The sequence below is a fragment of the Myotis nattereri genome, assembly GCF_964212035.1.
Source record: "Myotis nattereri genome assembly, chromosome: 18".
Lineage (NCBI taxonomy): Eukaryota > Metazoa > Chordata > Mammalia > Chiroptera > Vespertilionidae > Myotis > Myotis nattereri.
This window is the reverse complement of record NC_138093.1, coordinates 13,054,152-13,070,338: the sequence shown is the minus strand read 5'-3', so window position 1 is coordinate 13,070,338 and position 16,187 is coordinate 13,054,152. Positions and strand designations below refer to the sequence as shown.

Here is a 16,187-nt window from a genome sequence, read left to right as displayed (position 1 = left end):
CCTTAATGTCTGTGAAGCTGCTCTTTCAAGTATCAGACTTGAAAGACAGATTTGTTCCTCTAGACACTGGCATTGTGTGGTTCAGAACAAGGATAATCTCACTAAGAGAGGTGAGACGTATTTTTGCTGGTGACATTATGACTGTTACCAGGAGAACAGTGTTGTTATTGTTAATCTACTTGAGAAGAACTGAAGGAGGAGGACTCTGCTCTTAACCCTCTATCAGGGAATGTGAAAAATACATTTTCTTGTCCCAAGGGAAGGGGGTACCTCCAGGGAAGAAAATATATGTTCATCTTGTCCATTAGCAGTTTCGAGATGTGTTTGTTAGAGCGTTCTAGTTCTCTAGGTGCTTTCTTGTCCCTCCTAGACTCAAGATCACCAGGAAATGAAAACAAAAAGATGGTTTAGGAAAAAGAGAGTTGATTGGGGGTTAGGAATATGGATTCCAATTCTGGCCTGGTCACCAGCTTTGCTCTCTGATTTTGAGCACATCCTTATGCTCTGCTTTTATTTATTTAAAAAAAAAATTAGACTAAAAATCATAAAGGTCCTTTCTGAATGATGTTTTTCTTAATATAAATGGTTATTGATTTGTTAGCTTGAAAGTGGACAGTAGCTTCACTTGGGGGCTGAAAAGCTAAGTTCTTAACTTATTCTATTTAAAAATCAACTTTCATTAACAGTTATAGATTTTAGCCAGACTGAACATACCCAGGCTAGAGTTAAAAAAATAAAATCCCCCCCAAAAATGGTTCTTTAGGTCTTTTTCATTGTCTTCTTTCTGTAGAGGAAGTAGGGCTTGAAATTACTATGATTAGCTCTATATCATCTATTGACCCACTCAAAAATAAGTTACTTGAACCATTATTATTTCTGATGAAGCCTGTTTGTCATGGCTTTATTTTTTTGCTTTCCAGTAGAGCAACATTAGCTAGTTGTTTACAGTGCTTCTTGGTTCAGGGCCTGTTAATAAGGAGGAGTCTCATAGTCATGAAGGAAATAAACTATGGACATGAATTGGGAATTCTGTAAAATAAAAAAACAATTTCTGTTGGTGCTTCATCCTTGATGCTTACATTTACTAGAGAAAACCTCTCAGAAAGAAGCCAGCTCAGATGAAGAAGCTTGATTATCTAGACTTGCTTTCTTTTCTTCTATGGTATTTTTTCACTAAACTTTTAATTGTAAAAATTTTTAGACATACACAACGTATAGAGAATAGTGTAATGAACCACCATTACCCATCAGCTAGCTTCAACAGCAACATTTTGCCAAATTTGCATCTATTATTCTCCAGTCTTCCACCTCCACCCCCTGGGATTTTTTTTAAAGCGAACTCAGTCTTCATGTGATTTCAGCCATAAATAGTTCAGAATGTATCTCTGCAGATAAGGACTATTTTGAGGGGAGAGGGAGTTGTAATATTACCATGGTAGCAGTGTCACATCTTCAAAATTAAAAAAGGTTATTTAATTTCTCCTCTCAAGGCCTCTGTCTTTCTTTCTTTTTTTTTTTTAAATATATTTTATTGATTTTTTTACAGAGAGGAAGGGAGAGAGATAGAGAGTTAGAAACATCGATCAGCTGCCTCCTGCACATCTCCCACTGGAGAAGTGCCCGCAACCCAGGTACATGCCCTTGACCAGAATCGAACCTGGGACCTCTCAGTCCGCAAGCCGACGCTCTATCCACTGAGCCAAACCGGTTTCGGCATATGTAGCTTATTTTCTAAACAGCATCCAAACAACTTTTACACATTATATTTGGTGGATACCTCTCTTAAGCTCTTAATTAAAAATAATTCCCACATCCTGTTGTATTATTTTGAGGGCCAAACAAGATATATGTTTGTAAACTTTTAAAGTGCTATAAAAAAATACATTGTTTGGTCAGTGGAGAGAACTAGCCTTTCTAAAAATGTGTCAGCATTTCATTGTAGTCTTACAGTCACCATTAAGGTGAAGTAGGATAATATGGAGATGCCCAAGTGATGGAGAAAAGATAGAAATATTATGAGCTCCTCCAGGTCAGGAACATAACTTCCAAGAGTACCTAGCATAATTCCTGACACATAACAGGTGACCAATAAGTAGTTGTTGAATAAGTGAATGGAGAGGAGCAGAAATAATTTTGCATCGAGCTGTGCTGAGATGTGTTAAAATTAAGCCAACGAGGAGAAGCTAGTGTAGAACCTTCTCAATAGCTTTTATAGCTAAGCTGTCAGCTTCTATAACCCACTGTTGGGTAATGTGCTCTCTTTCTTTCTTACAGCACATGCCACATTTCCTAGAGTAAACTAATGATAATGTAGCCATATTGATAATAGTCCTCCAGAGTTTTGACTTAGAAGGGGAGAAGCAGGTTCCAAAATTACTCAGGAAAAAAGGTTTTTCTTCAAAAAAAAGTTAATTTCAACATTGGAATTCTACTCTCCATTCAATTTCCCTACCCCAAAAGAGGATGATATATATGGATCATGGATAGGGATTATAAAGTGGTGCAATATCCTTATCAGAAAGTATTTTCCGCCGAAACCGGTTTGGCTCAGTGGATGGAGCTTCGGCCTGCGGACTGAAGGGTCCCAGGTTGGATTCCGGTCAAGGGCATGTACCTTGGTTGCAGGCACATCCCCAGTGGGAGGTGTGCAGGAGGCGGCTAATCGATGTTTCTCTCTCATTGATGCTTCTTACTCTCTATCTCTCTCCCTTCCTCTCTGTAAAAAATCAATAAAATATATTTAAAAAAAAAAAGAAAGTATTTTCCACAGAGATGCTAGAAAACAAACTTTCTTTTGAATAATATTTTAGTGTTATTCATAGGGATGAATCTCAGTGGTTGGCTGGCATTATTACCAAGCCGGTTACTGCCATGCTGAGTTGGTCTTTTACCTCTTTCTCTCCCCCCCCCCCACTTCTCTCCTCCCCCCCTCCCCTCGCCCTTTCTTTCACTGCACGTAAAGAAGAGAGCTTGATTATGAGGTGAACAGGTACAGTGCTGGTGACTCTTTAGTCTCATGTACTTCCTCAGTGGACAATTTCTCATTGGCAGAGCTTTGGGCTATTTGGTCAATCCTTAGCGGATGGTACCTGGTTTCCTGAAATGTCACTCTGCTCTTCATTGGGTTTCTGTACCGCACTGGGTGTTTTACCAACACTGGCAAAATTCTCTAAGCATTTTTCTCTTCCCTTCCATTCATCTTTGGTAGGTTAGAGCTCTGATCTGTGCCCAAGGGGCAAAACTTAAGGCAAGAAAGAGAGTGAGTCTTGGGTCCTGATTCTCCTCCTCCCTATTATTTATTCTATTATTATTTAAACCCCAATATCTTTCTAACTGCTTCAGCTATAGTGTACTTGGGTTAATCCCAGCTTTGCAGTTAGAGATAGTTAAGTAGTTGGCACCAAAATTCCATTGAGTGAAGTTCTCCCACCCTCATTCTGCAAACTTTGCAAGAGTTAACAACCCTAGAGCTATATGTTTGTGTCATAAAACCAGGAAAGTTAGCAAAGTAGAACTTTTGGAAGTTAGAAAGCCCCAAACTTAGACCCTGCCTTGAAATCATTTATCTGCTTTTCCCCCTCCATTATTTAACTTGTCCAATTACTCCTTGCGTATTTTGTAGGTGAGACTGTCAAACTAGGACTAGATATTGGCTTTTCTTGGTTCTTCCAGATCCCTTCCAAACCCCTTTCTTGGGGGGAAAAGTGGGTCGGCCAGGTACCGATCAAGGAGTCCAGAATCAGTGTTTGTCTTCACAACTGAAAGTATACTGATTTCCTCATTGAGAATCACTGGTTCCATAGTTATGTGTGTGTACTTTCAGGAGGGTATGTTGGGGTGGGGGGGAGTTGGGAGGAGCCAAGTACTTTGAAATGCAAATTAACATTTTATGATGTTCTAGGTAATTGAACATTAAACCTTACTGTGGACTCAACTTTGCTCTTGCATTAGAAATCACATCTGGCAATATATTTGTTTAGCACTTCATAGTCCATAAAGTACTTTGAATTTACCTTATCTCATCTTTACATAACCTAATTTAGGTTTCTTTTCTTTTAGTTAAACATAGAGAGCAATTTGCCTGATATAACAAGGGTTTGAACCCAGGTCTTCGAATTTTTTAATAGTTCAGCATGTTGACTTGCTCTTGGCTAAAAGGTTGTAATATATAAAAGGTTTGACTATTGTTTTTGTTGGCAGACACCTTAAATTTTGTAGTAAGTCAGTAGAGTTTTAATTATAAATCTGAGTCGTCCTGGCTTTTGCTTAGGGTTCCAGTCCTAATTTGCCTACTCTTTCACCCAGCTGAAGTCAGCATTATTGAAGATGAAGCATCCTACAAAAGATGTAGATTATTGGGCACTGATGTTTTTTCCTCCCATTTTTGGGGGGTTATTTTATGCAGTATGTCTCCTCACAGCTAAGTGACAGTTCCCTTGCCTCCTTTTTTGGAAGAGAAATGAAAACTATGGTGCTCTTCACTTTTTGCCACTCTGACTCACCATGAGGAAGGAAATTTTGCTGCTCTGCTTATTGTACCAGCAGTACTTGGTCTGTGCTACTAGGAGCTGTTCTAACCTCTCTGAGCCCAGCTATATTCTGAAATTCTCAGGGTGCTTGACCACTTGTCTTAAACAATTATAATTAGGGCTTTACCTGATTATCCTCGATCCCATGTGTCCCTGTTGCTGCCTCAACATTAATCTTTATATATGGACTGAAACTAGGGTCTTCCTACTCAGGTATTATGTTATTGAAGGTTCATCCCATTTGGACTCCTCTTTAATTTTCTGTAATATGGCTAATCTTTATTCCTTTTGAGTTCTTTAGAGCTAGGTTGACGTGATAATCAGTAATCTGTGAAGACAGAAGCCTACGTTCTCCCATATGAAATGGGAAGGAAGGTTTGCCTTCCTGGGTGATGATGCATCTCTGATGTGATCATGGGTGAAGGTTATGGGGATGGCAACCCCTGAAGAACTGACTTAATCAGAATACATTTTTCAGTAGATAATCTTTTGTCACTCTCTGAACATACTTATTCTTAAAATCTTTTCTAAAATTAAATGGATTAAAGTCATAAATAATAATGACATTTAACTACAAATATGCCTGCACTGATTAAATAGTAAGTAAAACTTTAGTAAGTAAATGCCAATAAATTCCTGTTGAGTTTACAGCAGAAATGAAGATGAGGCTGTAGGGATGCAGAATCAGTTTCTGCTTGCACTGAATGCCTTTTCATTATTTCGATTTTGCATTTTCTCATCCTTAGCCTCTTTCTTCTTCACAGATCAGCTCTTTCTGAAGAGTTGAAATAATTAAAGAGGAGTAAATCACCATAGATATGCTCTAAAAATTCTCACCCTTTTAGTTCTACAGGAAAAAAATATTAATCAAGCCCCAGACTTTCCAATTAGTCTTGGGCCTCTTTTGCCCTTTCTCTTTCAGCCATGGTATCAAATGAGACCCTCTGACTCTGATGTATCAAGAACAGGTCTATTTCCCAGAGAAAATATGAACACTTGAGTAAGAAAAGGGACTAAAACAGGAATGGAGTGTACTCAAGGGCTCTATGAATATTAGGGAGAACGAGGAAGGGACTTTTAAAATCTCTGTCCAAATGGTATCACAGAGCGAGAAGCCAGAGCTCATTGTTAGGTTTAATTTGACTCAGACCCTGATTGTTTCAGTGTGCAGGATAGAGATATCTGAGTGGGTGTGTGTACACACTTATAATTGTGTTTTGTTTATTTTTTTAACAGCTTCTGGAAACAAGAGAGCCATGGCATCTGAGGTAAGTTTCTTATTGATACATTGGTTCTAAAACCAGAAGGATACCTGGTTCTGACATCTTTTTTTTTTTTAATATATATTTTTATTGATTTTTTTATAGAGAGGAAGGGAGAGAGATAGAAAGTTAGAAACATCAATGAGAGAGAAACATTGATTCAGCTGCTTCCTGCACACTCCCTACTGGGCATGTGCCTGCAACCAAGGTACATGCCCTTGACTGGAATTGAACCTGGGACCCTTCATTGCGCAGGCCGAAGCTCTATCCACTGAGCCAAACCGGTTAGGGCTGGTTCTGACATCTTTATTTCCCCCCTGTTTAAGTCTCAGGAACTAGACAGAGTTCTTAAATCTGTTTGGTGAGCTAGAAATTATGCAATTCTACTTTTGTTGCAGTTTATTTATTTTAATTTTTTATAAATTGTAAAGAGAGAGGAAGGGGGAGAGAGAGAAACATCAATTTGTTGTTCTACTTATTTATGCATTCATTGGTTGATTCTTTTATACACACACACACACACACACACACACACACACACAAGTATACTTGATTTCAGAGAGGAAGGGAGAGGGAGAGATAGAAATATCAATGAAAGAGAATCATTGATCGGTTGCCTCCTATATGCCCTCTCTTGGGGATCAGGCCTGCAACCTGGGCATGTGCTCTGTCCGGTAACCTCCTGGTGCATGGGTCGATGCTGTACCTCTGAGCCACATCAGCTGGGCAATTTAATACATTTTAATGTACCAAAGAATAAATAATGTACCTAAGTGACCTGTAATCTTGCAAACAACTCCTATGAGGGAAGTACTGTAATTCGTGTCTTACAGATGAGGAAAGTGAGGATTAGAGGTTCTGTAACTTGCCCAAAGTCACATAGTTAATAAGTGGGATTGATAAGTGTAGGATTCAGACCCAGACAATCCAACACTAAAACCTACTCTTTATTTATTTATTTTTTTTGCTGTTACTGCCTCTGGTTGCACAGTTTCAGTGAATTTGAATATCTTCATTTAACCATACAGAAGTTAAATTTCCTACTTTTTTTTTTCTGTGCAGAATGTTTTCCATTTGCTTAACTTGCTTCTCAGCCCTCTTCTTGCCTCTCTCCTGGGTTGTATGAGGAGGCTTCAGAATGTGGATCCTTTTGTCCTGGCAACCTGTGGGTCGCGACCCCTTTGGGGGTCGAACGACCCTTTCACAGGGGTCGCCTAAGACCATCGGAAAACACATATATAATTACACATTGTTTTTGTGATTAATCACTATGCTTTAATTATGTTCAATTTGTAACAATGAAATTGGGGGTCACCACAACATGAGGAACTGTATTAAAAGGTTGTGGCATTAGGAAGGTTGAGAACCACTGTTCTAAGAACTGTGAGGTTATAGATGGTTTTCTAGCACTAAGAGCCTTAGTAAGAAGTAGAACTTGAATATCAAGTTCTAAGATCATGACATCCTATTTTCACTAGCCTTCTTGCCTTCTGGTTTATTAACTTAATTAGCATTGACATCATGAAGAAGACCTTCCTGTCTGTTGTGCTGGCATTTTGGCTGTGGGGAATAGCCTTCTAGGCTCTGCTCTACTGGTTTTACCTCTTCCTTATTTCAGGGGCTGATATATGGGTAGAAAACAAAGGCATATTATGTTCTCAGGAATCTCTTCAAGGCACTGAGGCCCATACACTATCTCAGAGGAGTCATCTTATTGCCTCAGCCTTTTCATTCCTGGCCTCGCAGTACTTGCATTTGCCAGTGGCAAGATAATTTCTCATGGTAAATTCAGTTTGAGCAGTTGGTATTCAGATTAGATTGAAGGTTAGAGAGGTAGTAATGTCTGAAAGGAAGCTGGTGAAAAAAAGAGGGGAACTGTGGAACTCTACTTGTAACCTGTCTTGCTTTTTTGAACTTCCCCTGTTTCCACTTTTCTTTAATTATACTCATTTTTACTTTCTGTGTTGTCATTCTGAGGACCAAAGGTGAAATATGCATCCCTTGGGTTTTCTTCTGTATTCTTTCAGCCAGTTAATTCACTGGGAAGCAACACTGTAGCTGTGTGTTTGCATAGGGTGGGTCTTCTGAAGATTTTATAAATGTTCATAACCTAAAAAGGGTATGTTGAATGTTTTGGTTTGTCGTCATGGTAGCTGTTTGGTGTATTACATGGGAATTATATATTAATCTTGACTCTTCTTTTTCTAGGTGCCTTATGCCCCTGGCATGTCCATCAAGAAAATAGGCCACAGAGGTGTTGATTCCTCAGGAGAGACGACATATAAAAAGGTGTGTCTGGGTGGAACCCTTTCATCTTCAGGAAGGGGTAGTCCTGTCCCCTTGATATTCTCCTTATTCTCTCCCATTTCTTGATATCTTAAGCCTTTGCACAATAGCTATTATACAACTTGGACTTTAGCGTTTACTTCACAAAGGGTGAAGTGAGATATCGTTTATCTGTATATGTATGACTAAATGAGAATGTTGTTCATGGACAAATCTGATGGTGGTTGCTATTTCGCTGAGCTGAAGAAACTGGGCTTCCCTGTTAGGTATAAACAATTTTCAAGCCCTGAATGTCATTCTTCCCTTGCTTCAGGGAACCATGTTTCTCTTTTTTTAAATTTTTTTTTACTGATTTCAAAGAGGAAGGGAGAGGGAGGGAGAGATAAAAGTATCACTGATGAGAGAGAATCATTGATTGGCTGCCTTCTATACACCCTACACTGAGGATGGAGCCCACAACTGGGGCATGTGCCCTGACAATGACCTCCTGGTTCATAGGTGGACGCTCAACCACTGAGCCACACCAGCTGGGCGGAATCATGTCTCTTTAAGTCTTTTGATCTTTCCTCTGGTGCTGGATGTACATAAAATCAAGGCCATATCTCCCCCAGCCTGGTGATACAGATTGACATCGGGTCAGTGTTTTCCTTTGTTTCTTCTTAAGAGTGTGCTTTTTTAAGATTTTCTTTACCTTAATTTTTTATTTTTTAATCCTCACCCGAGGATGTTTTTATTGATTTTAGAGCGAGAAGAAGAGTGAGGGAGAAAGCAAGAGAAAGAGGGGGGGGAGAGAAACATCAGTGTGAGAGAGAAACATTGATCAGTTGCCTCCTGTAGGCATCGAACCCACAACCTTTCTGTGTATGGAACCAAGCTCCAACCTACTGAGCCACACTGGTCAGGGCATGTGTTTTTTTAAAGAATGTAGTTTCAGCTGGTGAAGAGGGCCTAGAACACCTGCTTTTTGAGCTTTCTAATGGATTGGAAAGATAGTAGTACTAGCTAAGAATAGAAAATTGAACTGATGAAGGGAAAACTGGAGAAAAGCATCTTGGGGTGATCTCAGGTCTTCGGTTCTGGACTAATTTGGAGATGCCTAGCCCTCCCCAAGGGACAGTATTCAACCTCCTATTTAGCAGCTGTGCCTTGTCTGATATAGGGCATGCAGATTTCTTGGAGTTCTGTTTCTGGCTCACATACAATTTTCTTGTGTCTGTTCTCTGCCTTTATTGCATTTGTCCCAAGTAATAGAGGTAGACTGATTCATTTTCAGGAATGGGTACTGATGCCGTGTACATAACAAACATTTATTGAGCTCTTTTTATATGCTGAACATTGAGACAAAAGGGTGAGTTTCTAGTCTAATTAGAGAGGCAGACACTTAAAAATGCCAGTTATAATTTTAATGCCCAGTGAGGACTAAGTAGAAATACAAGTAATATCTGGTGAGAGTTAGGGATGAGGAAAATGATGTAGAACAAAACTACCTAATAGTACTTTCTATAGTGATTGAAATGTACTGTTTGTTACCCATTATGGTAGCCACTAGTCATACTTGAATGTGGCTAGTAAGACTGAAGAAGCAAATTTTTAATTAACTTAAAATTAAATAGCCATGTGTGGCTAGAGGCTACTGTACTGGACAGCATATATGTAGGTGATGTGAAATTTTTCCATGGGATTGGAATCCTAGATTGTAAGAGTGGGGCTCTTGTTTGTGTTTTAACCATAGTGTGATAATTTCTGAGAAGTTTTTAGATTTAAAATTTAGTTTTTTCAGGCTTTTTCAGTTAGGAATTTTTTGTTGCTGTTTTTTGCCACTCTATTGTCCTCAGAACACCAATCAAGCCCTGCCTTAGAGGACTGAGGCTTCTATTGCTGGGTAGATAACCAGAACGTTAGTTAATTTTAACTGCATCCTATATCCGATGAATAAAATGTTTGGAGGGCCCCAGATACTCTGGGGGAAGGAACTTTTGGAGTGAGACCTAAGATTGTTCTCTCAATACAATGTATCTTCCAAATATAAATATGGAGAGGAGGGAACATCTTGCCTAGCTTAGGCTGCCTAGGACAGTCCCACCTTTGCTACTCTGTATCTTAGGCCCTTCCACTTTTTGCCAAGCTAAACTGCAATGTAAAACATGGGGATGGGGAAACTGGGTTAGGATGAACTACTTAGAAGGCGTTTGCTTTAAGTGCTCCTTCTGGCTCTCCCTCCTGAGTTTTTACTGCTATGATCAGATTTAATCCTAGAAATGTTGCCCTTATTTCCTTTCTGTTTTCAGACAACCTCATCAGCCTTGAAAGGTGCCATTCAGTTAGGCATTACTCACACTGTAGGGAGTCTGAGTACCAAACCAGAGCGGGATGTCCTCATGCAAGACTTTTACGTGGTGGAGAGTATCTTCTTCCCCAGGTAAAGAGGTTAATGTTCAGGACAGTGTCCTGGAAAGTGTGCCTTTTCATATTAACCTCAGGCCACTTTTAGGGGTTTGGGTCTAATTTAGGCATGTGTCCAATTCTTAACCTGATTTTAATCAGGGTGATATGGGACACTAGAATGTGGAGAATAGATGCTGTCCTTTGGATGTTTCCATGAGCCTCTGGCCTAAAGAGCCCTAAAAAACAAAAACAAAAAAACAATTCCATGCATGTGCTCATGTTTTCATCCCCATGTTGTGCTTTTTAAAAAAAAACACAAAACATTTTTTTTTTAAATTACTGATTTCAGAGAGGAAGGGAGAGGGAGAGAGAAAAATAGAAACATCAGTGATGAGAGATGATCACTGATCAGCTGCCTCCTGCATGCCCCACACTGGGACCAAGCCTGCAACCCCAACATGTGTCCTTTACTGGAATCTGATCTGGGACCCTTCGGTCCGCAGGCCGATGCTCTATCCACAGCCAAACGGGTTAGCATCCCATGTTGCGCTTTTGTCCCGCTAAGTAACTGACTCATCTAATCCCTCTGGTTCTATCAGAAGGGATGTATTGACTCTGCCTCTGGGTGACTCCCAGGGTGGACTCTCTGGATAACAGGGACTGGTAATTTATGGCTTCTTCTATTTAACCCCACAGTGAAGGGAGCAACCTGACCCCTGCTCATCACTACAATGACTTTCGGTTCAAAACCTACGCACCTGTTGCTTTCCGCTACTTTCGAGAATTATTTGGTATCCGGCCTGATGATTACTTGGTAAGCTTCCGCATCTCATGACCCTGTGACTCCTATATTGGAGCCCCCTCACTCCATAGTCTTACTCGAGTTTCCTTTTGGAACAGAATTTCATCTGCAGTTGATTTCTGGTTGGGCAGGTCCTGGTATTTCTGAACTTCTTGTTCTCTTCTCTCTGGGGCTCAGTATTCCCTCTGCAGTGAGCCGCTGATTGAACTCTGCAATTCTGGGGCTAGTGGTTCCCTCTTCTACGTGTCCAGTGATGACGAATTCATCATTAAAACAGTCCAGCATAAAGAGGCGGAGTTTCTACAGAAGCTGCTTCCAGGATACTACATGGTGAGGGGAAGAGGAGCACTGGCTACCTTTGCTGCCCTCTTTACTCCTGGACAGGGTGGGGAGGCTGTCTTCTGTGGGGCAAAACAATGTCACCACTTTTAAATATATATTATTATTGATTTCAGAGAAGAAGGGAGAGATATAGAAACATCACAGATGAGAATCATTAATCGGCTGCCTCCTGCACGCCTCACACTGGGGATCAAGCTCCTAACCCGGGCATGTGCCCTGACCCGGAATTAAACTGTGACCTTCTGGTTCATAGGTTGACGCTCCACCACTGAGCCATGCCAGCCAGGCTGTCCTATTTTAAGTGTTATTTGGCTTAGACTGTCCTATCCAAAGGCAAGATTTAATGATGGCCCTGGCTCAGTTGCTTAGAGTGTCGTACTGATATGTCAAGGTTGAAGATTCTATCCCCAATCAGGGCACATACAAGAATCAACCAATGAATGCATAAATAACTGGGACAAACTGTAACAACAAATATTTCTCTCTCTCTCTCCAAATAAATAAATAAATAAATAAATAAATAAATAAATAAATAAAATAATGTTTAAAAATTTTTTTTAAAAAGGATGCAATGATGATTTTGCTTTCTTTTCTTAGCTCAGCTCCTACATTGGAGAATGGGGTTGTTTACTTCGCTTGACAGTAATCTATCTGATCTTACTCGACTGACTGCTCTTGGGGATTCTGGAGAAATTAGGAGACTCCCCTTTGCCTCCCATCATACACAAGAATATACTGTACCAAGGGCTAAGAGTTAAGACTTTTTCAATGCTGTCTTCTCTTAAACCTCTCTTAAAGGAATATACTCATCATACATTCAGTATCCTAACTGATTACTATATTGGAGAGTCTGATCCCGTCATTAAATGCATTGGGAAATTTCAAACAAATATGGTATATGGTGTTTGGTTATGGGCACACAGATTGTACTTGAATCCCAAGTAATAGATGAATGAAGGTGGATGGCAGCTTTTGCCCTTGAATTTCACTGAAAGTCAGCTAAGTTACTCTCCTACTTTTTGTTTTCACGCCCTTAGAACCTCAACCAGAACCCTCGGACTTTGCTGCCCAAATTCTATGGACTGTACTGTGTGCAGGCAGGTGGTAAGAATATTCGAATTGTGGTAATGAATAACCTCTTACCACGGTCAGTCAAGATGCATATCAAATATGACCTCAAGGGCTCAACCTACAAACGACGGGCTTCCCAAAAAGAGCGAGAGAAGCCTCTCCCCACTCTTAAAGACCTGGACTTCCTACAAGACATCCCTGATGGTCTCTTTTTGGATGCTGATATGTACAATGCTCTCTGTAAGACCCTGCAGCGTGACTGTTTGGTGAGTTTGTCAGATTCCCTTCTCTCACAGACACCAAAAATATCAATCACTGAAACAGCTTGGTTGTCCTTAGGCTTTAAATCTATGGGAGATTTGAGTGTTCCTTCACTTCATATTTCCCAGGCTTCATTTAAAATAATTTTTACACTAGATCATTGTTAAGCTTTTACATTTTAACTTCCTCTCTGTGACTCCTCCCCCATCTGGCTTTATTTCCTTCTCTATCTACTCTGGGCTTCATAATCATACAGTCTTATATTTACCAGCACCATCATTCCTCAGATCTTGGTCCTGCCTGCCAAATCTAAATTTATATCTTGGAAGCTGGCTACTCTCACACAGCTATGTGTACTGGCATCTCTATAGATGTATGATATCCATTTCCACCTGGGCCTTCAGTTTCCCTCATCAATCCATTTTCTGTTTCTCTCAGAGAGTTCAGATAATTGGCACTCTCTTCAAATCACCTTTTAAAAATACATATTTTTATTGATTTCAGAGAGGAAGTGAGAGGGAGAGATAGAAACATCAAGATGAAAGAGAATCATAGATTGGCTGCCTCCTGCACGTCCCCTACTGGGGATCTAGCCTCAAACCAGGAATCAAACCATGAGAACCTGGTTCATAGGTCAATGCTCAACCACTGAGCCACATCAGCCGGACTAAACCACTTTTTTTGTCATTTAAAACAAATTAAATTTATTGGGGTAACAGTTAATAATAGAATATAAATTTCAGATGTATAACTTTATAATACGACATTTATACAGTCTATTATGTGCTTACTACCTGAATCTAGTCTCCTTCTGTCACCGTGTATCTGACCCCCTTTCCCTTCTTTGCTCTCCCCCTCAACCCCCTTTCCTGCTGGTAACCATCTTGCTGTATCTATGAGTTTGTTTTTGTTCCTTTGTATGTTTGTCAAACCACTTTTTAACTTCCATCCCCCAGCCTTGTTTCTCAAGAAACCACCTCAGCCCTAACTGGTTTGGCTCAGTGGATGGAGTGTCGGCCTGCGGACTGAAGGGTCCCAGGTTCAATTCCGGTCAAGGGCATGTACCTTGTTTGCGGGCACATCCCCAGTAGGGGGTGTGCAGGAGGCAGCTGGTTGATGTTTCTCTCTCATCGATGTTTCTAGCTCTCTATCCCTCTCCCTTCCTCTCTGTAAAAAAGTTAATAAAAATATATATTAAAAAAAAAGAAAAGAAACCACCTCAACTTCCTATTCCATTCCATCCCTTTGTCCTGCCCCATCACTAATTTATAAACCATCCTTAATCTCCTTTCTTAACCAACTTGGTGGCTTATTCCAGGTCCTTTTGTCCTCTGGATCCATTTCCTCCTATTTCTTTAAGGTCATGCTTCATAACTTGCTTCCTTTTCCACTTTTGGCTTCAGCCTCTACTGACTATTTTCTTTCTACACACAAACAAGCTTACTTCTTCTATCTTAAAATTAGGAGGATTTTTTTCAATGTCTGCATTTAATGATGCTTATATTTCTTCTTTTTCTTTCTCTTTTCATATTTCTCAACTTACTGTGTCCTGGCTTTTGTTCTCATCGCTTCAGTTGAACCACTCTCCCCATTGACTACAGAAATGCCAAATAGAAAGGACTTGTAGGTTTTGTTGAATTTTCTGAAGCATTTGACAATTAACTATTTCCACTTTTTTAACATATCTTCTTTTGGTGACATCTTCCCCTATTGATTTTTCTACATCTCTGGTATTTTTTTCTCTAACTGGCTTTGCTTATTCTGCATCTATTTCAGGATAATGCCTATTTTAGTTTGACTCCTTTGGTTGTAAGGACTAGGAACATAGTGAAACAAATGTTTTTTTCAAACTATACATAAGAGTCAATCCTGTTCTCTTCATCCCTTACTCCATTCACCTACCTAAGTGGTTGAGGTACAACACCAAAGTGAGCTCCTGGACTGGTGGGAATAAACCCTTTTTCACCCTGTTCTGGGTAGGGGACAAGTGGTGAGAACTACAGGATATGATACAAGCTCCTTAATGCAACATATCAGACCTGTCATTGTCTTACCCCTGCCAGCCTCTCTCATCTGCCTCACCTCGCCTTTGTATTTTATGTTTTAGAAATACCAAATTATACCTTCCTGTACATAACATGCTGTTTCATGCCTCCAGACCTTGAAATATTCTTTCCTTTATGTACTTAGACTTATTTTCTCTGTAATTTATCTTTCATAACCCTATGTATGTATTACTTCCTGACCTATAGACTGCTCCTCAATTATGTAAGCACTTCCATTGTACACATTAGACTGTATTTATTTTCACTTTTGTTTCTCTTCCTAGATTATAACATTCTAGAGGACAGAAACTCTCTTAAGTATCTTTGTATTCCCCATTAGTAAGCGCAGTGCCTATAGATGGTAGGTATTCAGTAAATATTGAACTGAATTGAAGCTGATTGTATTAGGTCTTGCAACAGATCTGCTCTTTCACAAAGTATACTTTACCAGACCCTCCTTGTGGATTCTTTACCGCACAGATATGTATTTCTTATTCCCTTGAGAATATAATGATGTTTTTGTGAAGAGAAAGAAGGAAAGAACAAAGGGTATCTTGTGAGCTAGGCAGTTGCCTATTTTGTGTTGACTCAAATGAAAGAAAGCTGAGGGGATACAAATGAAGAGCAGCCAAGAGGAGGCTGATAGCTTTTCTCCAAGGACTAGGAGAAGAAAAGGATAATTCTGTGGTTAGCTCTAGAGGTTCACTATCAAGAATAACTGGACCAGAAAAGCTGCGAGGTCCTGAAAAAACTTCTCATGCCACCCAAGGCTCAGATCATGTTATTTCCTCCCATTAGGTGCTGCAGAGTTTCAAGATAATGGACTATAGCCTCCTGATGTCAATCCATAACATAGATCACGCACAACGAGAACCCTCAGCCCATGAAACACTATACTCAATTGATACACGCAAACCAGCTCCCCAAAAGGCTCTCTATTCCACAGCCATGGAATCTATCCAGGGCGAGGCTCGGCGAGGCGGCACCATGGAGACTGAAGACCAGTGAGTGGGCTCAGGGTCATCAGGAAAGGAGAGCATAGGCTAATAGCATTTCTTCAGGAAGGGACGCAGCTTCTGCGAAGGAGTAGCCTTGATTCAGCAGTTAAGCCAACAATGTTAATGCTTACAGATTATAGAATGAGCTTTCTGTTTTTAATTTTTTAAAATATATTTTTATTGATTTCAGAGAGGAAGGGAGAGGG

At 40.0% G+C, this 16,187-nt stretch overlaps 1 protein-coding gene across 3 annotated transcripts in view; it reads left to right on the top strand.

Moving 5' to 3' along the window:
- The window catches only part of PIP5K1A (phosphatidylinositol-4-phosphate 5-kinase type 1 alpha), a 38,832-nt gene that overhangs the window by 12,157 nt on the left and 10,488 nt on the right, over window positions 1-16,187 (top strand). For 2 of the 3 annotated variants that reach the window (XM_081111797.1, XM_081111796.1), the window contains exons 2-8: window positions 5,766-5,797; window positions 8,000-8,080; window positions 10,366-10,496; window positions 11,159-11,276; window positions 11,442-11,594; window positions 12,644-12,943; window positions 15,782-15,987. In XM_081111797.1, the coding sequence (XP_080967923.1) occupies window positions 5,766-5,797; window positions 8,000-8,080; window positions 10,366-10,496; window positions 11,159-11,276; window positions 11,442-11,594; window positions 12,644-12,943; window positions 15,782-15,987 (1,021 nt within the window). Of the gene's footprint in view, window positions 1-5,592; window positions 5,798-7,999; window positions 8,081-10,365; window positions 10,497-11,158; window positions 11,277-11,441; window positions 11,595-12,643; window positions 12,944-15,781; window positions 15,988-16,187 lie in introns of those variants that run through there. The other variant, XM_081111795.1, reaches the window with a different exon arrangement.